The sequence below is a fragment of the Pezoporus wallicus genome, unplaced genomic scaffold (genome assembly GCF_028554395.1).
Source record: "Pezoporus wallicus isolate ANWC-B61680 ecotype Strahan unplaced genomic scaffold, APGP_CSIRO_Pwel_v1 scaffold_2584, whole genome shotgun sequence".
NCBI classification, from domain to species: domain Eukaryota; kingdom Metazoa; phylum Chordata; class Aves; order Psittaciformes; family Psittacidae; genus Pezoporus; species Pezoporus wallicus.
Genome location: NW_026642851.1, coordinates 2905897 through 2926225, shown reverse-complemented (window position 1 = coordinate 2926225; position 20329 = coordinate 2905897). Strand labels below are relative to the sequence as shown.

The 20329-nt window shown below is 39.6% G+C and overlaps 1 protein-coding gene across 2 annotated transcripts in view; it reads right to left on the bottom strand.

The window, feature by feature from the left end:
• CDK6 (cyclin dependent kinase 6) overlaps positions 1-19904 on the bottom strand; it is a 120266-nt gene extending 100362 nt beyond the window's left edge. For both annotated transcript variants that reach the window (XM_057432718.1, XM_057432719.1), the window contains exon 1: positions 19550-19904. In XM_057432718.1, the coding sequence (XP_057288701.1) occupies positions 19550-19782 (233 nt within the window). In that variant the 5' untranslated portion in view covers positions 19783-19904. The remainder of the gene's footprint in view (positions 1-19549) is intronic.
• Positions 19905-20329: the final 425 nt, after the last annotated feature.

The window sequence follows — 20329 nt, the reverse complement described above, 5'->3', positions numbered from 1 at the left end:
TGTCAGTACAAAAAGGCAATTCTGGAGTTAGGGTAGTAGCGTGCAGAAAAAGCCTGTCAGAGGTCTTGATCTTGCACAATCCACTAGCCCTGAACTACCAAAGAACTTACGCTGTGCTTAACTTCCAGCATGCAAATAACCTAAGTGACTTCTAAGGAAGTATACATCATCTGAAGCTCTGCCTCCCTTGTATGCCTGGTATCTTTCAGAGACAAAAGCAGAGAAGAAAAAAAAAATCATTCATTGTCTGTGTCACATGGAACAAAAAGACAAAAAGACAAAAAAAGGACATTTTTCTCTTTGTTATACTCAGCCAGTCATTACCTGCACAGAGTAATGTAAATCCCTGTATGCCATTTAAACCCCTATGTACTATGGCAGCTGGTGCTTTTGGCACCTGGTCTAGCATCTCTTACCCATGCAGTGAAAGCTCTACAACTTGGGGTCCTCTCAAGTACAACATGTGAGCTCCTCTTTTGCACCTCAGGTTTCTCTTTCCTAACTTTTTAATTAACTTCAGGACTCAAGTTAATTCTTGATTATGACCATACACCTCTGAAAATGGTGCTCATGATTTATTCCAAAGAGTCCACCACAAGATTTGTTTTAACTTGAATTCTAAAATTATACAAATGTGAACCACTGCTTTCCCAGTCTTTACCTGAGGGACTAGAAAACAGCAATGGATATGAACTGCTCTTGTTATCTTTTACAAATGCAAACAGCAATTTAACACCAGATATTTAAACCACAGGAAAGTAACTTCAAAAAAAGGTCTAAATCTGTTGAAAGAATCTGTTTATAGATTCACTAGAATGGCTCAACATTTCCTGAAAAAGGACCAGACACATCTACCCACTTCCAATGCAAGCAGAGTGGTTAGGAAGCGAATGCCACCATCAGCAACAGACCAAGTGAAAATCCAAAATGTTTCTTACATTTTGTGCGTTGATTTCCACACATGCTTCCCCCACATGAGGTTAAAAAACATAAAAATGGACACACAGTTCACAGTGCTTTTTTGCTACTCTCTATACGGGTAATGACGCTGATCAGGCTTTGATGCCAGATGTACTCCCAAGAAGCCCATGTGCCATGATGCCAGGGCACCAATAAATTCCGACAAAGGGAATTCCTCCATTCACTTCAGCAAAACCTGGAGGGGAGCACAGTGAACTCAACTGACCTCCCAGTGGCACTGTACCGTGTCCTGTTGCCACCATTCAATGTATTACAAATCACACCCCATACATCCAAAAGTAAATAGCACTCAGGTGAGTTCCCAAAATCAGAAGACAGAGGCAATTGTTCACAAGAGTAAGCAAAACAAACAGGATTTGGCCAGGTTTTGGGAGGCACGCAGATTTATGCACCTAAACGTTGCACTCCTCTTTACATGTTGCATTCTAAAAGAAAAACTCAGTGGTTGCAAGTCATATGTAACTTTACAAGATAAAAGAAAACAGCGAGGGGTATTTATTCTAAAACCAAAACATCAAAACTAAGGGAATACACGCTCGGCTGCTGGAAAGGGTGATTTCTGCCATGGCCGTGTGCATGGTGGATTTTCCCTCCTCTCTGGATCAGGCTGAATCCGGGCCTGAGACAAACTTATGTTCTTGGTCCTCATGTTTCAACGTATCAGGTTGGTGTAGCTCTCCTTGGGAAATGGAAAACTTCAGAGAATGATCAACTTCAGAGAATGATCAAACCCATACTTGGTTTGCTTGGTTGGATCCCAGGTTACGTTCAATTGATTTCTGAAGATATTTAAAAATATTATTTCTCATGAGGAACTTAAAATGAGAGAAGTCAAAACTAAAAGAGACTGAAAACTTCTCAGCCCCATTCCCTGAACCCTCACAGACCAGGCTCAATCCTAAAAAGATCTGCACACAAGAGCCTCTACCTGAGCCTAATGAAGCCAGTAGTTAACTGGCTTTGGCTCAGGTCCAGAATTTCCTATAATTTGAAAGGGAGTTCGACCTGCAACAAACTTGTAGGATTGAGTTTAATATTCATGTTGTACAGAACAGAAACAAATGGGACTAATATATCTTCAATAGAAATTTACAAGATTTTCCTAGCTTAATAAATTTAGCCAGAGGGCAATTGCCCTTAAACACTCAATACATAAAAGGTTTCCATTAGCATGCAAATTCCTTACACGTTTCATCAGAATTAAAGACATTCCCTCTTACAAGTTTTTGAAAGCGTGGACTTCATGACTGCCCTTTTTCCTGTACAGTCATTCCCATGTGGCCACACAAGCTCCTTGCCTGTCATTTCTGTCTTTTTTAATATTAAATTAATTCATAGCACATACAAAGAAAATTAAAAACCAGCTATTTCTGTAAGATTCCCAGGTGCTTTCATCCTCCAGTTCTTCAGGTGGATGTCTAATACACGTTTCCTCCTTTTCCTGCCTGTTTACATGGCACTGTGAGCTAGCCATTTAAAGATTAATGCACCATAGTGAAGTATTCTGCAGCCTGTACAGCTCTTTTAGTATTTCCTTTAAGCTCTTGCACACACATGTAAAAGAAAACAAATTAAAGATTATTTGCAGAGTTTGGCAATGAAAATGAGGTGTTAGTAACATTTTGAGTTGGCAATAAATTTTATTCGACTGTTTTATTACTTTGGGGCAAAGGCAACTGTTTCTTCTGGGGCATCTTTTAGCAGCACGAAATGAAGGTTTACATTTTAATGTAGGAATAATTTTGAAATAAATGCAGAATCTTGCAAATTGTAGCGTATGTCAGATGTAAATACATGCCAAAACTCTGTTTCGGCTCTTGCAACATCAACTTTCACGTTTCTGAAAGAAATGAGCAAACTATAATAAATCTCACAGAACAAGGTCTGGTTCCTGAAGTACTAAAACATCTTTACATCTAGGCAAATGAAAACAAGCCCATGTACCCAAGCTGTGCAAGCAGGGGACAGCATGCTCTGCGACGTCCAGTGTCAGCCCCTGTGGAGCTGGGGAAGATCGGAGGACGTAATGGCTGAGGCTCCGCAGCGCTAACATGGCTACATGGCTTCCAGCTGGCGCCGAGCACCGGCAGAGCGGGTAGGCATCTGGCTGGGAATGAGGCAGGGCTGGCTCACATCTGCTTGCAAATGCTGCTGGGATTTACAAAGCAGTGGACACAGATTACTTAAAATCATAGAGCAAGCCAGTGACAAAACTGTTGAGCCTTCATTTGTCAGGAATTATCACTTCAGGTCTGTCCTGCTCTTACACCATTTCCTAAGATATCTCTTCTTTCTCACTTCAGAAAAATACTGGGTGAGATGGATATTGTTCTAACCCTTTCTAAGCCACATATGGATTGTTTTATTAGTGTAATTATTTTTATTTCAAGAATAAGCTCGGAGGCATTGAGGGCTAAAGAAGTTACTCCTCATTATTTTCTCTAATCCATCCCAAACCCTACAATCATCCTATTCACCTCTGTTTGGAGAAACAGCACAGAAACTTATGCCATAGCTGATGGTCTTGAGCCTTTGTACAGTTGACTAAAGAGACAACACTACACGCCACATAGGGCCCCCAAAATCACCATGGTCTACAAAAGCGTTTTCGGGCTGTGATCAGCTTGCCTGTTCCAGTGACACCCTACTATTTATTTCTTTTCAATTTCCATCTTTCTTTCCATCTAACAGAAACAATTGCCCTTCTTTGTTCTTCTTCAGAGCTTCCATTTATCTTCTTTTTAAATACGTAGCCAAGGAAAAGCCAAGTTTTTTGCACTGTGAAAGGTATGTAAACATACTGGACATCATTATATATATACGATTTGTATATGAACCATCATGCCTATTGCACCCCGGGCTTTTAATTGAAGTGTCACTGGCCTACCAAGTATTTCAATTGCTGTAGTGTGTAACAGCTGTGTGGGAGTGAACACTTACCAGTGGCAGTAGCCCACATGGCCAGTATGCAATGGAATAGCAGGAATTACAAAATAAAGTAAGATTCCAAACTCAAGGAGTCAAGAGTGATTAAATTGAACAAGATACAGGGAACACATTAAGGAAATGTATGATCTTAGACGGTAAAAATATGGCTGCATTAATTGCAAGGAGAAAAAATGACATCATTAAACTGTCAAGATAAGTGATTTAGGAACCAAGGTCCCAAATTACAAAATAACCAAGGTCATCAGTACATTTGAGAATCACTTGTTGACCAAAGTGTGACTTCTTGATGATTTTCAATTAGTATCCCGATGTCTAAATCCTGATAACATACGATTTTAAGAAAAAAATGAGACTAGTTGTCTGCACTAATAAGCACCCATGCAATAGACATTTATGATGACGCGCAAATACTGCAGGCACGAGATGCTGCCTATCATTCCACACCAAATGCAGAGCTAGTACAAGAGCTACGGCCCTGGAGCTCTTCCTTACAACGCATTTTAGCTTGAGAGCCTCACCATCACCCCAGGTCCCCGCAGCAGTAGGGTATTAGTGAAATAAAACTCCTAAGTTATTCCAGGAAGCTGACCTCTACTATTTTACACAGGATATTAAATAGACCCCAGCTGTCTCCACTTAGAAGTGACTTAGTTCGCATGTTTTATAAAGGTCCATTCAGCCGCTTTCTGAGTTATCACAGAATTGAAGTGAGTTTCTGTGAAAAAAAAGTCAAATGTGCTGGTGATTCCCCTTACCTACTTGTCATGCAGGCATGTCTTGGTTTTCAAAGAGCACAACTGGCATCTGTACGTTCTGAAATGAGAATCTGTGTCTGAATTATGAGAAGATTTGACTGGGATACAACTGTCTCAAGTCCATTTGGAAGAAACATACACAGGAGAGCTTAGTTTTGGTTTTTTTTTCTGGAAAGGAGGGAGTCACAGTAGTCTTCATTTCCATGAATGTCTCCGTACACCAGTGCTTATGGCATATGACTACTGCTGTACATGCAGTGCAGTCCATGTGATTTCATTCCCAAAGGCAGAGAAGTGACATTGATTTAGATTTTCCGAAGCATAAGAATACTTTCTCAGACTTGTGAGAGTGACAGTGATTAATAAATTAGAAATGCCACGATAATAATCATGTCCATTCTGTAAAGTTTCATTAAATTATGTCAAGAACTCAACAGTCTTTTTAAGAAGAGCCTCCATTTAAAAGCTGAGAAAATGCTACTGCAATATTTTTGTATAAAGGGTGTGCTCGGGAACTGAGTGAATAATGCAATTTCAAGATGGCAATTTCATGCTTGAAAGAAGAAAGATCAAAGTGACCTTAAATTTTACAAGATTTGAACAATTTTTAAAGGGGTCAATATTAAAAGGAGACACACACTCCCATCATCTAACTATTCCCTAAAGCCTTTAAAAACATATATTTGTACTGTACACAAGAGGAAAAAAAGCCATCTGTTTCAAAAATTAGTTTGCTGCTTTTAAATATTGACATCCCCTGTTGAATTGCCTGCTGCAGCGGGCTGTGCCCCAGTTAGGTTAAGCTATTAGATGTTTACTTTTTTGGATATTGCCTGGGCTCTTTGCCACTCACATCAGGCTTTAGAATTTTCATTTACTCCTTCCAGAATACATTTAACAGAATTTACTATTTTATTATACTTAGGAGCGAGATGGCATTTCAGTTCCAATTTTCAATGTCATGTAACTTTTTAAAAACAATTAGCTTTTGGGATGGATTTTTTTCCTGGCTTGCCCTCATTCCCTTTTAATTTTTCTCTTTTAACTTGAATAAAGAAAACTGTCCAAACATTTTTAAAGCACAGACTTTAAACTAATTGCAGCCCTACATGTTTTACAATCCCCATCCATGTTACAAAATAGTAATTCTGAATTTCCTGCTATAACTGCAATAAAACCTAAAGATTTTCATGGTTTGTCTTTTCCACATGCACACACACGTATGCAATACACATACCCAAACAACTTAATAAAGCAGATTATTTGCTTTACTAAATCATATTGTCTTTGTGGTTCCATAATAAAAAAAGCTGTTTCAAACTCTGTAAATTGAGCCATTAAAGAACTGGCTCCAACAGACAATCAACATCAAAAACGAAGAGCAGAACCTGATGGCATTACTGATTGATTTTAATTGTGCAGCCTATTACCGGCAACGTGGGCTGACACGTTCTGAGGTTATGGAAAGACAAAACTTTAAATTAAAAAAAAATATTCTAAGAGGTAATGGAGTTGTACCACCGCTTTCCAAGCACTCAGGTCTTGGATAATTCAGAGTGGAATACGTGTTAGACACCAAAAATGTCCATTTACTTGCAATTGTACAATCACATCAATTGCTGGAAAAGAAACCTGAGGCAATGAGAATATGTGTAGCATCAGAATTTTGTCAATAATGAGATAATTAGCCCACTTAGTAGCAAATCCTGTATGAGACCAGGATGGCAGAGTGAAGGGGAATGAGAAAAATATAGAAGAGAAACTGCATCTGAGAAAGCTTTGAAAGGTGCCTTAAACCACTCACAGGCCGTGCAACTGGCCCTCTCCAACACACATCCAACACTCTTTTTCTTGTAAAAGGTTAGTAAGTTTTGACCAAAATGGCTTCTGCTGGAGTTTAAGGTTGGATACAGGGTAACCAGGGAATGCCCACCCATTCCAGCTACTCCCTGTTCCCCTTAGTACTTTAATGCCAAGTGCAAACTAGAAGCAGATTGTCTGAAGTCAGTACATTTCACACACCCTGCTATGAGGAAAAGCACATAATTTTTGCCAACTGATAAAAAAAGTGTCTTGTACAAACCCTTACCATCGATCCATACACTTTGGTAAAAAAAAAAAGCTCCCCTATTAATACAGATTCCTTATTTGATCTTTCTCATAGTTCAAGTGGCCTCCGGTTTCAATAGCAGCTTTTTGCTCCCCCGCCCCACCAAGTAATTTCCTATTTGCTTTTGTAACTTCTCTTATTTGCTGGACAAACTCCCTGCTAGTGTTTCCACTTTCCACCTTCAAAAGTGAACCATGCTTACTGGCATTAATCTCATCCAGCTGTGGCAGGCTATAGCTGGGTGTCCACTCTGCATTAGCCATCTGGGCTCTCTCTGCAGGCAACAAGAGAAAAGCAGGGGTTTCCAGAGGGCAATTCATTCTGCTCCAGGGTGGGCACCGAGGGTGAGTGGGATGAATTATTCTCAGAAAGCTCATCCTCTCTCTGCACTCATGATGGGGAGACTATGAATGACTTGGATGGAGTATACTTTTAATATTCAGATGGTTAAAGTTAGATGTCTGCTCACAATTATCATACGTAGCTGGTTTATTTTTCTGTGCATGGCTATGGGTACCTTCTGTACATCCATCATGATACCCTGGTGCAGAACCATTTAAGGGACAGAGAAAGTTTGGTGTTTCCCTTTGACATCCCCCACCCCTCTGGAGAGTTTGAGAAACCAGAAGTGTTTAAATTGTCCTGCTGTATCTAGCACCCAGGAAGAGGCTACAGATCCAAAGCAGCAGCTAGGATTTCCAGTGACTCAAAAGAGCTTCACACCAGGGAAGGTGTATGACCCAAGTGACAAGATGTGCTGCTACTCTAAGTACCTCCAAGTTAAATCCAAGCATTTTCATGTCCTTCCTCTTGACTGTTCCAACTTTTATTACCTCCTGTTTCTTAATCTCTCTTTTCTAAAGCCTATTGTTACTACACCAAGCTTGGGAACCATCCCTCTCCTAAAAATACCAGATTTAATTATTGTGGCCATTACGACTGTGTGTCTTGACTATAAGAATTTCTTAATCCAGCTATTGCAAGTTACTTCAGGCTATGCAGAGAGTGATCTCTCTTCCAGGATTCCAGGAACAGCTGCTTCACTGACGGTGTCTGTAAGTTATGTCTTTAAACCTTGTCTGATTTGCCCACTTTATTATGAGCAGTGGTTGGAATTGCTCTTTTTTACTGTTTTAGTAAGTTTAGTCAACTGTCCAGCATCTTCCAGAATTATAGGCTCAATATCCTTTCACTAATCTAGAGTATGGCAGAATATTCAGATTTGCTTTTTATGACTTACGCTTTTTTTCTGCAGAATGAACTCAGCTTCAGCTTCTCAGTCTGAAATGTATTTTCTTACAGACATCACAATGTCTTATTGAGACATTACACTACACTTAAAATGTCTTCTAAAAAGACTCCCTCATCAGTGTTATTCACCTATCTAGGTTTTATCTATAGCCACAAATACCTTTCATTTTTAGTCAAATGAGTTACCTGGCTCTTCCATGCAACTCTGAACTATTCTTGCTGTCGTACTGTCAAGGTTTTCGGTTTCAGTCTCATTTCTGTTTGTGTTTTTTTCACTGCTTCATTAATATCTGCTTTTGAAATAAATGACAACTCTAAAAGATGTTTTAATCTCACAAAATGAAATTAAAATGTAATAAAATTTCTTGATTTCCAAGTAGAGAAAGCCATGAATAATAAACAGCATAGAATTAAGTAATGCCATTTAACTCTTCCTTTTTTTTTTTTTAAATGCTCTTACAAACATAACGGCAATGTGATGAACGGGATTCCGTGCAATGAAGAGATACAGGTGCTCAGTTCTGCAGAAGTACGAACTTGTCTGGGCCCTTACAAGACTGCCAAATCTTTTAAGCTTGATGAGATATGTAATTCTGATTTTCAGACTACAGTCATTGATTCAAACCTGTCTGGATATGGGTATTATTGCTTTGATTAAAACTCGTTGCTCAGCATTCTATAAAAAAAAGAGATGAACACGAAGGCAACAACTTGATGAGAGATGTCTGTGAGGAAACCACAACGATCAGCGGTAGGCCTATCTCCATTAACAATCTAGAAGGTTATCTAAGGATAAACAACATACTAATTAGAAGTGCAGATGCTGCTCAATCTCTATGTCATAAAGATCACACACACAAACAAAGTATGCTCTTAGATAAAATTAGCAAAATAAGATTCGCCTTATAACCTATTTCCTAGTAGAAAAAAATAACACAGGTCATTAATGTGTACCACCCTGAAGAAACCTGGAAATCAATAATAAAGGTTCTAGCACTGTGCTAGTGAATAACAAGTGAGCCATAAACTTTAAATGCTGTACAGCATTCAGGAAGCCTCTAATTGTAGCTATAGAAGCATTTTCTCTTGAAGCAGGGAGGTGTACATAGCACTGAAGTGAGCATGTTTGTGATGTGACCTGGAGTATGGGGGTAAGCACAGCACTGTACAAATTGCCTAGGTGACAACAAGGGATAGACATCAAATAGAGGGTACATACTAAGGTAGGGGGGTGCTAACAGGGAATGTAATTAGGAGGTGTGAAATGGGTCAACAGAAACTGCCCATCTCATTGAAAAACCTTCTAATTAAAGAACTATTTTTATAGCCCAGTTTGGTGAACTCAGTAGTCACAGCATCTAAAAATCTTAATGGTAAAGTCTCAAAGGTGTGTCCTGAAGGGACGCGTCTGCACAGACTGCTTTTCCTAACGCATTTTTGTTCATCTTAACATTAGGAATTTATGGTTTGAACAACTAGAGCTGTTTGAATCAGTGTAGCTCTATGGACTTTAACTTCACCAGCAGAAACTCAAGCCTTAACATTTACAACTGCATTTTGGATTAGCTGGAAGATGCGGATCGAATTCCTCTATCAGTGGCGAGTGTTAGGCTGCTCACATAGATGAACAGTTAACTGAGCATACTGGTTTTCAGAACATAAACCAAAAATAACTGGAAGATTTTCAACTGTAATTTTCTGGTTAAAATACTGTATATATGATGATCCACTACAGCAAAGTCAGAGCACTTAAAGAACAGAACCATCTTTTCAGGAGAATACCATCTGACTATGATTTACTGAAGTTCTGACATTTATTAAGACACACACTGATACCCTAGACAGCCACAAGAGTTTTTCTACGAAAATAATTTGATCACCACTGAGGGCAACTGAAAAGCATAAATAATACATAATACTGTAAATCTGAAGAATCTAATTTAATCTTCAATATGCAACATAAATCCCCATCACAATATATTTATATGATGAGGAAAGGAGTAGAAAGTCAAAGCTAGGAGAATGACAGAATGTGGGAATCTCACTAAGACTTACTGAAAGTGATACAATTTTTACAGTGATACAGTGTATCTATGAAAAACCTACCATATATCTGTTTACATTGGGGTTTAATACAACTTTATTCAAAATGCTGTTTCTAGGGATATCTGAGTTTGTTGTAAATAAAAACAACCTTCCATATCCTGATGTTTTTAACACATTAAAACTAAAAAAGTATGATTATGTATTTCTATGCATTAAAGGTTCCCAATTTTCTGTAGGAACACTCGCAAGGATTCCAATTCCTTGTCATAATGAGTGAAAGTTAGATGTGACATTCAGCGGCTCCACAGCCCTCCCTTTTTATGGGGAAGGAGCAGAATGGGCAAAGCCCTCTAAGGTTGTTTCACTCTGGCAGTAGCTGTGTGTCCAAACGAGTCCTCCCCCAAACATCTAAGCACAGTCAGTACATTCCCAACTCCTACTGCCAAGTTAAAATGAAAACGGTCTTAGTTCAGAAATGATTGAGGTGGTTTGCTCTAATCAAATTAAACCAGCCAAATGTTCTTTTCAAAGGTAACTGTCTACTCTGCAGCTGTATGCAAAATACCACATCAAATGTGGAAAAAAAAAAAAAGTGATAGAATTCTATCCTTACAGTAGAGCACGGGCTCCACAGATGAAGAGAAACAAAAGCACCAGTGCAGCTAGGAACTACATTCACAGAAAGCTCCTGGAAATATGCTAAGTTAAGAAACAGTGAACAAAGTACTGAAATTTCCAGTTTATAATTAATTGATTTCAGGGAAAAGAGAACTCTCTGACATTGTTAAACAGCAACAGACACCTTCAGTTATTTGTCAGTGACCACACTTTGATGTTAAAAGACTAGCCAAAGCCTCACATAAAAGAGAGAAAAAAACACACACAGGCTTTTCCATTCTGTTTCTCACTTCCTTTCCCTGTTTCTATCAAAATATGTAACATTCTGCACTGACTAATGTTGCAAAAGTCTAAACTCAATAGGTTTAATTTAAACTCAGTATGATTCATCTGTACTAGAATTGAATTTTTGATCACTAAATATGGGGAATCCCTGCAAAGATGAATTCACATGAGTTATTTCTTTATTTTCTTTTACTAAAGAAAAGATTGGTCACCTGTTAATGACAATGCAGAGTGATAACTAGTCAGTGTTAGCAGGAATGCTTTTAAAATAATATGGAACTAAGGTTTTGCTAAGTTTGTAAATTGTTTGCTAGGTATGTCATGGAAAACCTACCCCAGGGCAACTCTACCCATACCACCACATTGGCACATTCCACTACACCCTGTATTCAGGTATCTGGAATCATCACCTGGTCCTAAAGTTATGTAAGATGTTTCTTGGAGAAGAGACCTATCTTCTTCCAAAGCCCTAAAAAGACATCTAAAGCATCATATGGAAGACTTTCTTATCACTCATATAAACCATTCTTTTTTCCTCCTAAAGAAAACATAACTGTGTTGTTCAAATTTTAAGGCCTGATTTTGAAAATATTATTTCATGGAGTATTTCCTTGTGAATATTTTCTAAAGATGGAACAATTTTTCAAAGGCTAAGGGTACATAAATGAACAGGAAAATCAATACAACACTTTGGATGCAATGAGCTATTTTGAAACAGTTCAGAAATCAACAGTCACATTTCCACACTGATGCTCGTCTCATCAAAAACTTCCTAAATGGAGGTTTCCCAAATGGAAAATGTCGAAGTACATGATGGAAAAAAACACTCCCTAGAAAATTCTAAAGCAGTTTGTTTATTAGTTACAAATGCTTTACCGTTTAAAGGTATGGCTGTTAAATAAGCATGCATGTGCAATTTAGAATGTTTTTCAGAATACAAGAAAAATATATGAAGAACTGATATAGGAGAAATTTCCTCTTCTGAGTGAAAAACACAGCTTAGTTTTATATGTATACAGGCATAGCAATCTTTTGATAATTTTATAGAATCATCAAGATCAACTTGCTCAGCAAAACTGGAAAACAGCCGGATTTTGCATAAAGAGTAAAAAACAAACGCTCCACATAAAGCTGCAAACTTTGGGATGAGCAATATGGAATTTTATGAAAGTAATTTTAAAACTTCATAACTAAATTAAGTCAACCAAGAATTACTATGAGAGCACTCGAGGCCAAATTCACAATACTGCTACATCAGGTTAGTTACACTATTTATTCTGCATGATTTAACTTTTAATAAAAAGTTCTCTAGAAGTAAGGCTTCAGTTAATGTAATACATAAGAATCAGTATCTGTGATTCATATCCTTACATGTATTGTCCCTGAACTCTATTCAGCAAAGCATTTTAAAATTCAGTGCACAGTTAATATCATAGCTACTTCTGTTCAATAATGCACTTACATCTGTGCTACAGCTCAAAGAATGACTTAAATCCCACCAAGTGACTCACTTAGTGCTTTGTTAAGTCACAGCCTCAAGCCTACTCTCTTCCAAACACCTGGAGAGTCAGTACTTTCCTTCTCCCTATTCTGTTCCTTTCCTTCTCCCTATTCTGTTCCGCACTTCAGTCAGCGGTAGGTACCATGAAGCAAACTGGAAAGTCCCAACTAATTTACCCTGGCCCCTGTTTTCTGGGGTGGACCATCCACTCTCCTGTCCTTTCAAAATACCTCATTGCATCCAAAGTATTGTATTGATTTTACTATTCATTTATTTCCCCTTAGGCTTTGAAAAATTGTCTCATCCTTAAAAAATGTTCACAAGGAAATATTCCATGAAATAATCTTTTCAAAATCCTAGACCCTGCTCTGTTAACCCAGGGGATGCCTGGCAGTCATGACCTCTCACCAGCAATGGTAGTGGCAAAATGAGTTGGGTTTTCCATTCTGGGCAGGACCTAGCAAAACTAGATCTCTCCAAGACACAACCATCCACAGATTTAAAGAAGGAATGGAGCACTGGACATAATCTAAGATGACTAACATTCACTCACACAAAGACTGGAAATATGTTTTTTGTAAAAAGCTTAGATTCAGAAGAAGATAAAATACTTTTTGAAGAAAGCTTGTACTCACTCCAGAAACTGAATTTCCTAAGGCTCTAAAGGCTATTCCATATTCAACCCTTCCTTCCTGATGTGCTCTTATCTTGTCCTGTTTCTGGCAGACCATGTATCCAAACTAAATCATCACATCCATTACTAATAAACAATTCATATCAACAGGAAGAATATCACTTATTTTCCCTGTAGGTGCTTATTCTGTGTACCGCAGGGCTGCAAGTAGACGATGACAGGCCTGCATTCGTGTGCAGTCACTTCACAGGGTCCTCTGCCAACTTCACAGACTTCTCCAAATCCTACCTACTGCCAAACCCTGTTCAGTGTCCACCGCATCACTCCCCTTCGTCATCTTGCCATCAGAGAAGCCAGATTTCCAGGTAGGCAGTCCCTCCCTCCACAAGACCTTTGCAGCATCCTCCTTGCCGTGCCTGGTCAGTGCAGGAACCATCTCCCTTCCCCTGACCACCACTGCTCTCCAGCCTGGAAACGCCTCTCTCTTGCCAAGGCACTTCCCGTCTTCACATCTGTCTTGAAGACCATCCTGTTTGTGTTAGGCTAAAATTGACTCTGAAGCTCATTCAGTTTTTCCTTCCCATTACTCATCCACCTCTTCTACCTCAGCTGAGACTCATCTGCCACATTAATCCCTTTAAGCTTGGCAAGTTTCAAGTTCAGTTTCTTCTGCCTTGCTCCATCCCTGCATCTTATTTTACTCTTTCTGTGTGCAACACAATCCCTGTACCTAGCAATATGGAGGTAACCATTTCTTTCTCTCCAGGGGCCTGACAGATGCTGTATGAGTGGTGCTCCATAAAAATAAACTGCATCGCACAACTCAGCACACTGCTGATCTGCAAGAAGGATGTCACACGCTACAAGTTTAACATTAGCTTGGCAGAAAAAGGAAGTAAGGAAGTAAGCAGAATTCACTGGAGACAAACAACCCCCAAAACCAGAAATGTTTCACTTGACGGGATGGAGTATCTCAATGATTCTGAGAAGATCATCCTTTAAACTTATGAACAGTACAGTAATAAAGCCAGCAGCCAGTATGAGTGTCACCACAAACTGGAAAGAGAAACAAAATTAGCTACTGCATTTTGAAATTATTTTCCCTCTCTATGTTCCCATATCATTTCAGTTTGATACAAGTTCAAATTGCCTTGCAAAAAGTTAATTAGGTATTGCTGGGCTGCTACAGATACATTCTGAATGTTAGAGAATTTCAAGACACTGACAAAAAGTCACCTTCTGAGTAAAAAACAATTTTAAGCACCAAGCCATTATACGGTTCTGGGACTTGTGCACAGAGTCAAGTGCTGGTCTTTATGTGAGGACACACAGGGATGGGGAGTCACGTGTGCCCCATCTAGTTCCTTCCATGCTCAGGTTGCCTTGCTGAGGGAATCAGTTGATGAATTCCACCACCAATTCAAATGCAAACCAAGAGATAGCAACACGGATCAGTGGACTGAAAAAGCAGGGAAAAAGCAACATGAGAGTTGTCATGTTGTGCCAGAGAGGGCAACTTACAGTGTCATTTATTCTTCAGTGATATAAAATAACATAAAACCTTGAACACGGCATAACTGTGCAAATACTCATCATTACTGGGTTCCATTCCCTCCCCCCCACCTGATCTGTGTACCAAACAGACTGAGGAATATAATCCAGCTCAGTGGTTCATCCTGTTGAACCTAAGTCAGTTAGCTGGGGCACCTATTCTGCAAGGAAGGACAGAACTAAGATTAATTCTCTGTCATATGCTGATGATGACCTTGAATGGCAAGATTTCTGGCACTTATCTTTGAAATAATAACCCAAATATTATATTCTAATAGATTATATTCAATATAATTTTTGTTATTTTACATTTGAAGACTTACTAACCCATGAAAATATTAAAAAGTTGTATTTATCGAAAAAACTACAAGCCAGGAAGCAAAAATATACAGCTTTGCAGGTTTACTCTATTTGCTTAAGGTTGAACACTATTAAAACTGTTAAATACATATATATGTTAGAAAACAAGCACGGCAAGAGTTACAGCATTCTTTTACATCGCCTTCCCAGAGTGCAAATTCACAGTTTGATGTATGATTAACATTAGGGGAAAATTAATCATCTGATTACCAGCAGGAGAGAGAGATAAAATGAACACAATATATTGCTGAATTTAGCATTATAATCACAAGAAGAATTTTTAGAGATATATTACAGCAGGGAATACTCCCAGTTTTACACACAGGAATTTCCTGAATCTAATATGTCATTTACTCCTGGCAAAGTCTGTCCTTTGTCTACATATATTTCATTTTTCCCAAACAGAACAGCACTAAGCTATATAAGTGCGGAACCAACTTTTGCCAGCTTTGACTACCGTATATAGTAAAGCTTTACTAAAGCATTACATCCTATTATCTGAAAGGTGAGCTAGCAGAGCACCTCAATCATCCTACCAGTTACAAAGGACATTTCAAAGCCTACAACATACCTTATTTTAGAGCAATTCACAGTAAGATTTACTCTTGAGGAGTCTATCTTTTACTTTGCTTTGTGAAGAGAAATAGAATAGACTAAGATGTCCTTGACGGAGGGGAACTTTAAACAAAGGCAAATGAGAGCAGGAGAGGATTTTAAGCACACAGAATTCATGCTTTTAACTGTACTTTCCCCATGCCTTTCTGTGTGCTGTTCTGACAGTCTGGCAAAAGTTTAGATCAGTTCTTCAGGCCTTATTTCCACCATCACAGTCAATAGTCCGGAGTCTTCCACTACCACCACTTTTCTGATGAAGATTAGACTTCCTTTCACTCCTTGTTTTGCACCTCATTTTATTTCATTCTGCAGCGAAGTCTTACCTAACTTCATTATCATTGTAAAAGCAACTGTACTGCAAAAAATGTGCCTCTTCATTGTACGAACATGGAAACAACAGACTTGGAGAGATGGAACATGAAACATAGCTCTCATAATTAGCAGTAGCATGGAAAAACAGGATAAATATTTGTTTAAAATTATTCTGCGCTATTTAGACATTTCCACTTTATGGAGAAAATTCCCTTCCATTCCAAATACCAAGCACTGGAATCCTCCAGTGCTCCAAGCATTTCTCAGGCTTTTAGAGGAAGGGAATCTACAACCACTATGACAAACCTGGACTGCAGCAGCAGTGCTCATCCTGCATCCTGGCTCCACAACCAACAAAGCCACTGAGCTCTACCTCTGCCTAGCAAGTACTGGGTCTCTTCCTTACCAAATTACGCTTCACATTCAGCATTACTTCATGGAGACAGAGAAGCTGTGGACTGCTGAGCTCTGAACTTTACCCTCTGGAGACAACCTGACACACTATCTGAGTGAGATCAGCATGTCCAGCGTAACTTCACATGGACTGTAATTTCTGCCGTTGCTGCCAGCTGATGCCAGAGTACCGCAGCCAAGCACAGGGGTATGTACCTCATCTGTCTTAAGTCTGTCTAAATTTTGATTCACAGGATGACTGCTGGTTTGCACACATGCCATTACTCATAATTAACAGATTCAACCTCAAATTTGCAGTTCTCATTTCTTTCAGGCTAGTTGCTTGTAATATTCAGAAAAAAAAGCCAGATGTCCCTTCAAAATAAAAGAGAACCCTTGATTTCAAGTATTTGTGTTGTTATCCCAGTGCTCTGAAAATGATGTACACTTTAATCCAGCATGTAGACAGTGCACTTGACATTATTTTTATTTAGTAGCCTGGCCTTTATACCAGTTTCCAGAACGCATGCCCAAACAATGAGCATTTTTGTGAGCATAACATGCTCAATAATTAAGTACAGCTAGGTCAGCTGCTTAAAACTGCAGAGCTCCTTTTGTAGTATTTCCTTTTCTGAGTATATTTACATAATACAAAAATAGACCTTTAATTTTGATAAATTACAAACACTACTACCGTATTTTGTAACGGAACAGGGGCATTTAAATATTTTCAAATAACCTTTCATATAATTTCAGTCACTCCAAAGTGCTACTTACAGATTCATCTGTTCTGCAGATTAAAAACATGCACAACAGAGGAAGTTTTTAAACAGGATTCTTCACATTTCAGAAGAGAGAATGTTTGAAATTGCTTCTTATATTCCCCTGCCTGTTTGTGGGAATAGGTGAGCAGTCAAGGTCTCAAGCATCCCCATACATCACAGACCAATCTCTTGTGTTTGAAATGCGGCTTATGGCAAAAGGCTTCCCAACACCACTGTGAGGACCTGGAACACACTTTCAGGGATTTTTATACTGAAACTACATTCTCATACTGCTGGCTGAAATCCTGCTTGCAGAGAATGAATTTTCATTCAAACTTGTAAAAATATTTTTAGCTTCAATGTATTTATGCAACGTTATGTCAAGATCGTACTACACTTAAGCCCAAGCAAAACAAGCCTGCAGCTGCATAGTCAGTTCATCAAACAGCTCTTTGGAAAACAAGAACTTTAGTTTCAAGGTTTTGCTGAATTCAGGATTAAAGAGCTCTTAAAAATCTTTTACTTCATATGGAAAGATCCCAATGCAGGCAAAAAAATTCGTAAGTATTGTTATATTGAATTATTCCCGAACAACGTTTACAGCTTCCAAATATGTAAATGTCTAGACCTGGACAACTAAATCCTCATGTACACTCATAAATTATTGGGCTGGAGTTCAGAAACTCTGAGAACTCTCAATTATCTCTCTACTGCCAAGGAAGAACCTTGGGTGCTCTCCTCTGTAAACCAAGCCACTTGGATTTGGTGATCAAATCCAACACGTCCACACAAATATCCCACCACTTTGAAATTTACTGACTAAGCCCCTGGCATTACTGGGAGCCAGTCAAAATAATGGTTATTAACCAAACTGTGGATTTGTTTGATAAGCAGTGGGAAAGTGTGAGCTGCACCCTGTATCCCATTGCTCACTGCAGTGAGACTGATGATGTGCTCTCCGTTACCAGTATTTCAGAATACACATTTTGCCTATTCAGTTCAGACATAAATCACAGAATCACAGAATGGTTTGGGTTGGAAAGGACGTTAGGATCACCTAGTTCCAACTATCCTGCCACAGGCAGGGATTCCTCACACTAGACCAGCTTGCTCAGTGCCCCATCCAACCTAGCCTTGAACACAGCCACAATTCCCCAGAGCAACCTGTTTCAGTGCCTCACCACCCTCACAGGAAAGGATTTCTTCCTAATATCTACTCTAAATCTACCCTGAGAGAAGGCAGACTGTTGTATTATGCTGCCTTGAGATGAACAAAAATTACTTCAGCTATGCACTTTGTATTTAGTATTCTTTGTCTCACCTTTCCTTTTGCACCCACTATAAACCCCCTCATCTCAGACTGTAAAAGAAGAGGATCACAGCTACAACCGATTTTGAAGGTCTTCTCTAGCTTCAGAGTATCTATTTCTCTAGGACTGAAAGATCCTTGGTGTTAGTGAAGTATAAAATATTTTCCTTTTTTTATGCAATATGTGCATATAATAACACAAATAGCAGGAAATACTCTTGTTACTACAGCACCATCAGTAAGATGCTGATCAGTTTCAAATCACTGCACATCTGCGCATCTGCAAAGTGAAGCTTACTTCGTAAAGTTCGTAATATTAATAAAAGATGCTCACAGGCTGCTGGGGGTTTCCAGCTACAGAAAAACTGTAAGAGGCTACAGTAGGGCCAGCCTTACCACTGAGAGAACCTGTTCAAGAACACAGGTCATTTATCTAGGGTTTTTGCTACCAACACAACAGAAAGGACATCCTGGGGCCATGGCCACCATCTTGCAAGCAAGGCCTGATATCTCTACTGTTGCACTCTTGGCAGCACCATTATCAGTACACAGTGAAATTAGTACCAGCTAAACAGTATTCAACTACAAGGCTGCCTGCAAAGCTTGAAGTCTTAAGCTGTTACTTCTTTTTTATATGATAATCTACAGCTCCCTGTAAAACCACCTAAAAAGGTGGAATGCACATTCCACTACTGCTCTCATCTTTGCTATTTCAATAATGAATGGAGCTGCTAAAAATCAGCTGCAGCTGGCAGAACTAATACTTGAGACAAAACCAGGGAGACTTTTTTTCTCATTCTCTCTTATGCCTGAGGAAATAACATACACATGGCTCTTTGCCCATCCACTCAAACACTTAAGTCACACACCTATGCCTCTGGAGATGGGTGTTTGTGTGTGTGGGAGGCAATGCACAGGGATGAGGTGAGGTCTGGCAGGCAGCACCACGGCCTGCTGAAACCTCAAACCACATTCCATGTACACAGTTTAGTGCTCACTTCATCCGCAAACCCAGACGAGTGTCCAGTCCATTTATGTACCCAAACTCTTGCTTGGCCAACTCACGTACTATAACCAGGATCCCACTGATGGGGACACCTGCCCCACTTCCTCACCTGACCACGTTGGGGTGCTCGAATGTCTCCAGGTGCCTCAAAACTGCCACCTCTCGGATGGTGGACAGCGGCATCCCCTCCTCGCTGGTCTGCACCCGTACCCGCTTCAGAGCAACAAAGCGGCCACCGTTCTTCAAGTCTCGGGCTTTGAACACCTTCCCATAGGCTCCTTCCCCAATCTCAGCCACACATTCATACTGCTGGTCAGCCAGGCTTGTGCTGTCCTTATCCATGCTGGTGCCACTCCTCTTCCTCCCGTGCTCCAAGTGTTTTGGGGTGGCTCTCAGTCTCGCTTGCTTTCTGACAATTAGTATGTTGTTCACGTTGGCAGATAGGCCACGCACTTGGTACCTCTGCCTGTAAGGGCCCCAGTGTGCCTCCTCTTTTGGCCACCAGGAATTATCGTACAGTCTTTGGGAGCATTGTCTGCATAAAGCCAGTTAGATCTGGAGGACAAATCAAGCAAGAAATGACTTTAGTTTATTGTTACTCAGCACTGCTCAAAAAATGAGAAAATTAAGCTCTTATAGTAGGTAACTGCATGCAAAGCAAAAACGTGGTGCAAACGAAGACGTGAACCAGCAGGGAGACATGTGTATCAGTGTCCCTGCATGGCTGATACAACACTACAAAGTTATCACAGTTTGTGCAGAAGGCTGTAACACAGAGCCACAGAGCAACTCCGTGCTGTGGGATCTGACTGAGCAATGGGTTGAATACAATGACCCTCCAATACATGGGTGATAGGGATGGCAAAGCTAACTAACTATGCAAGGAAGT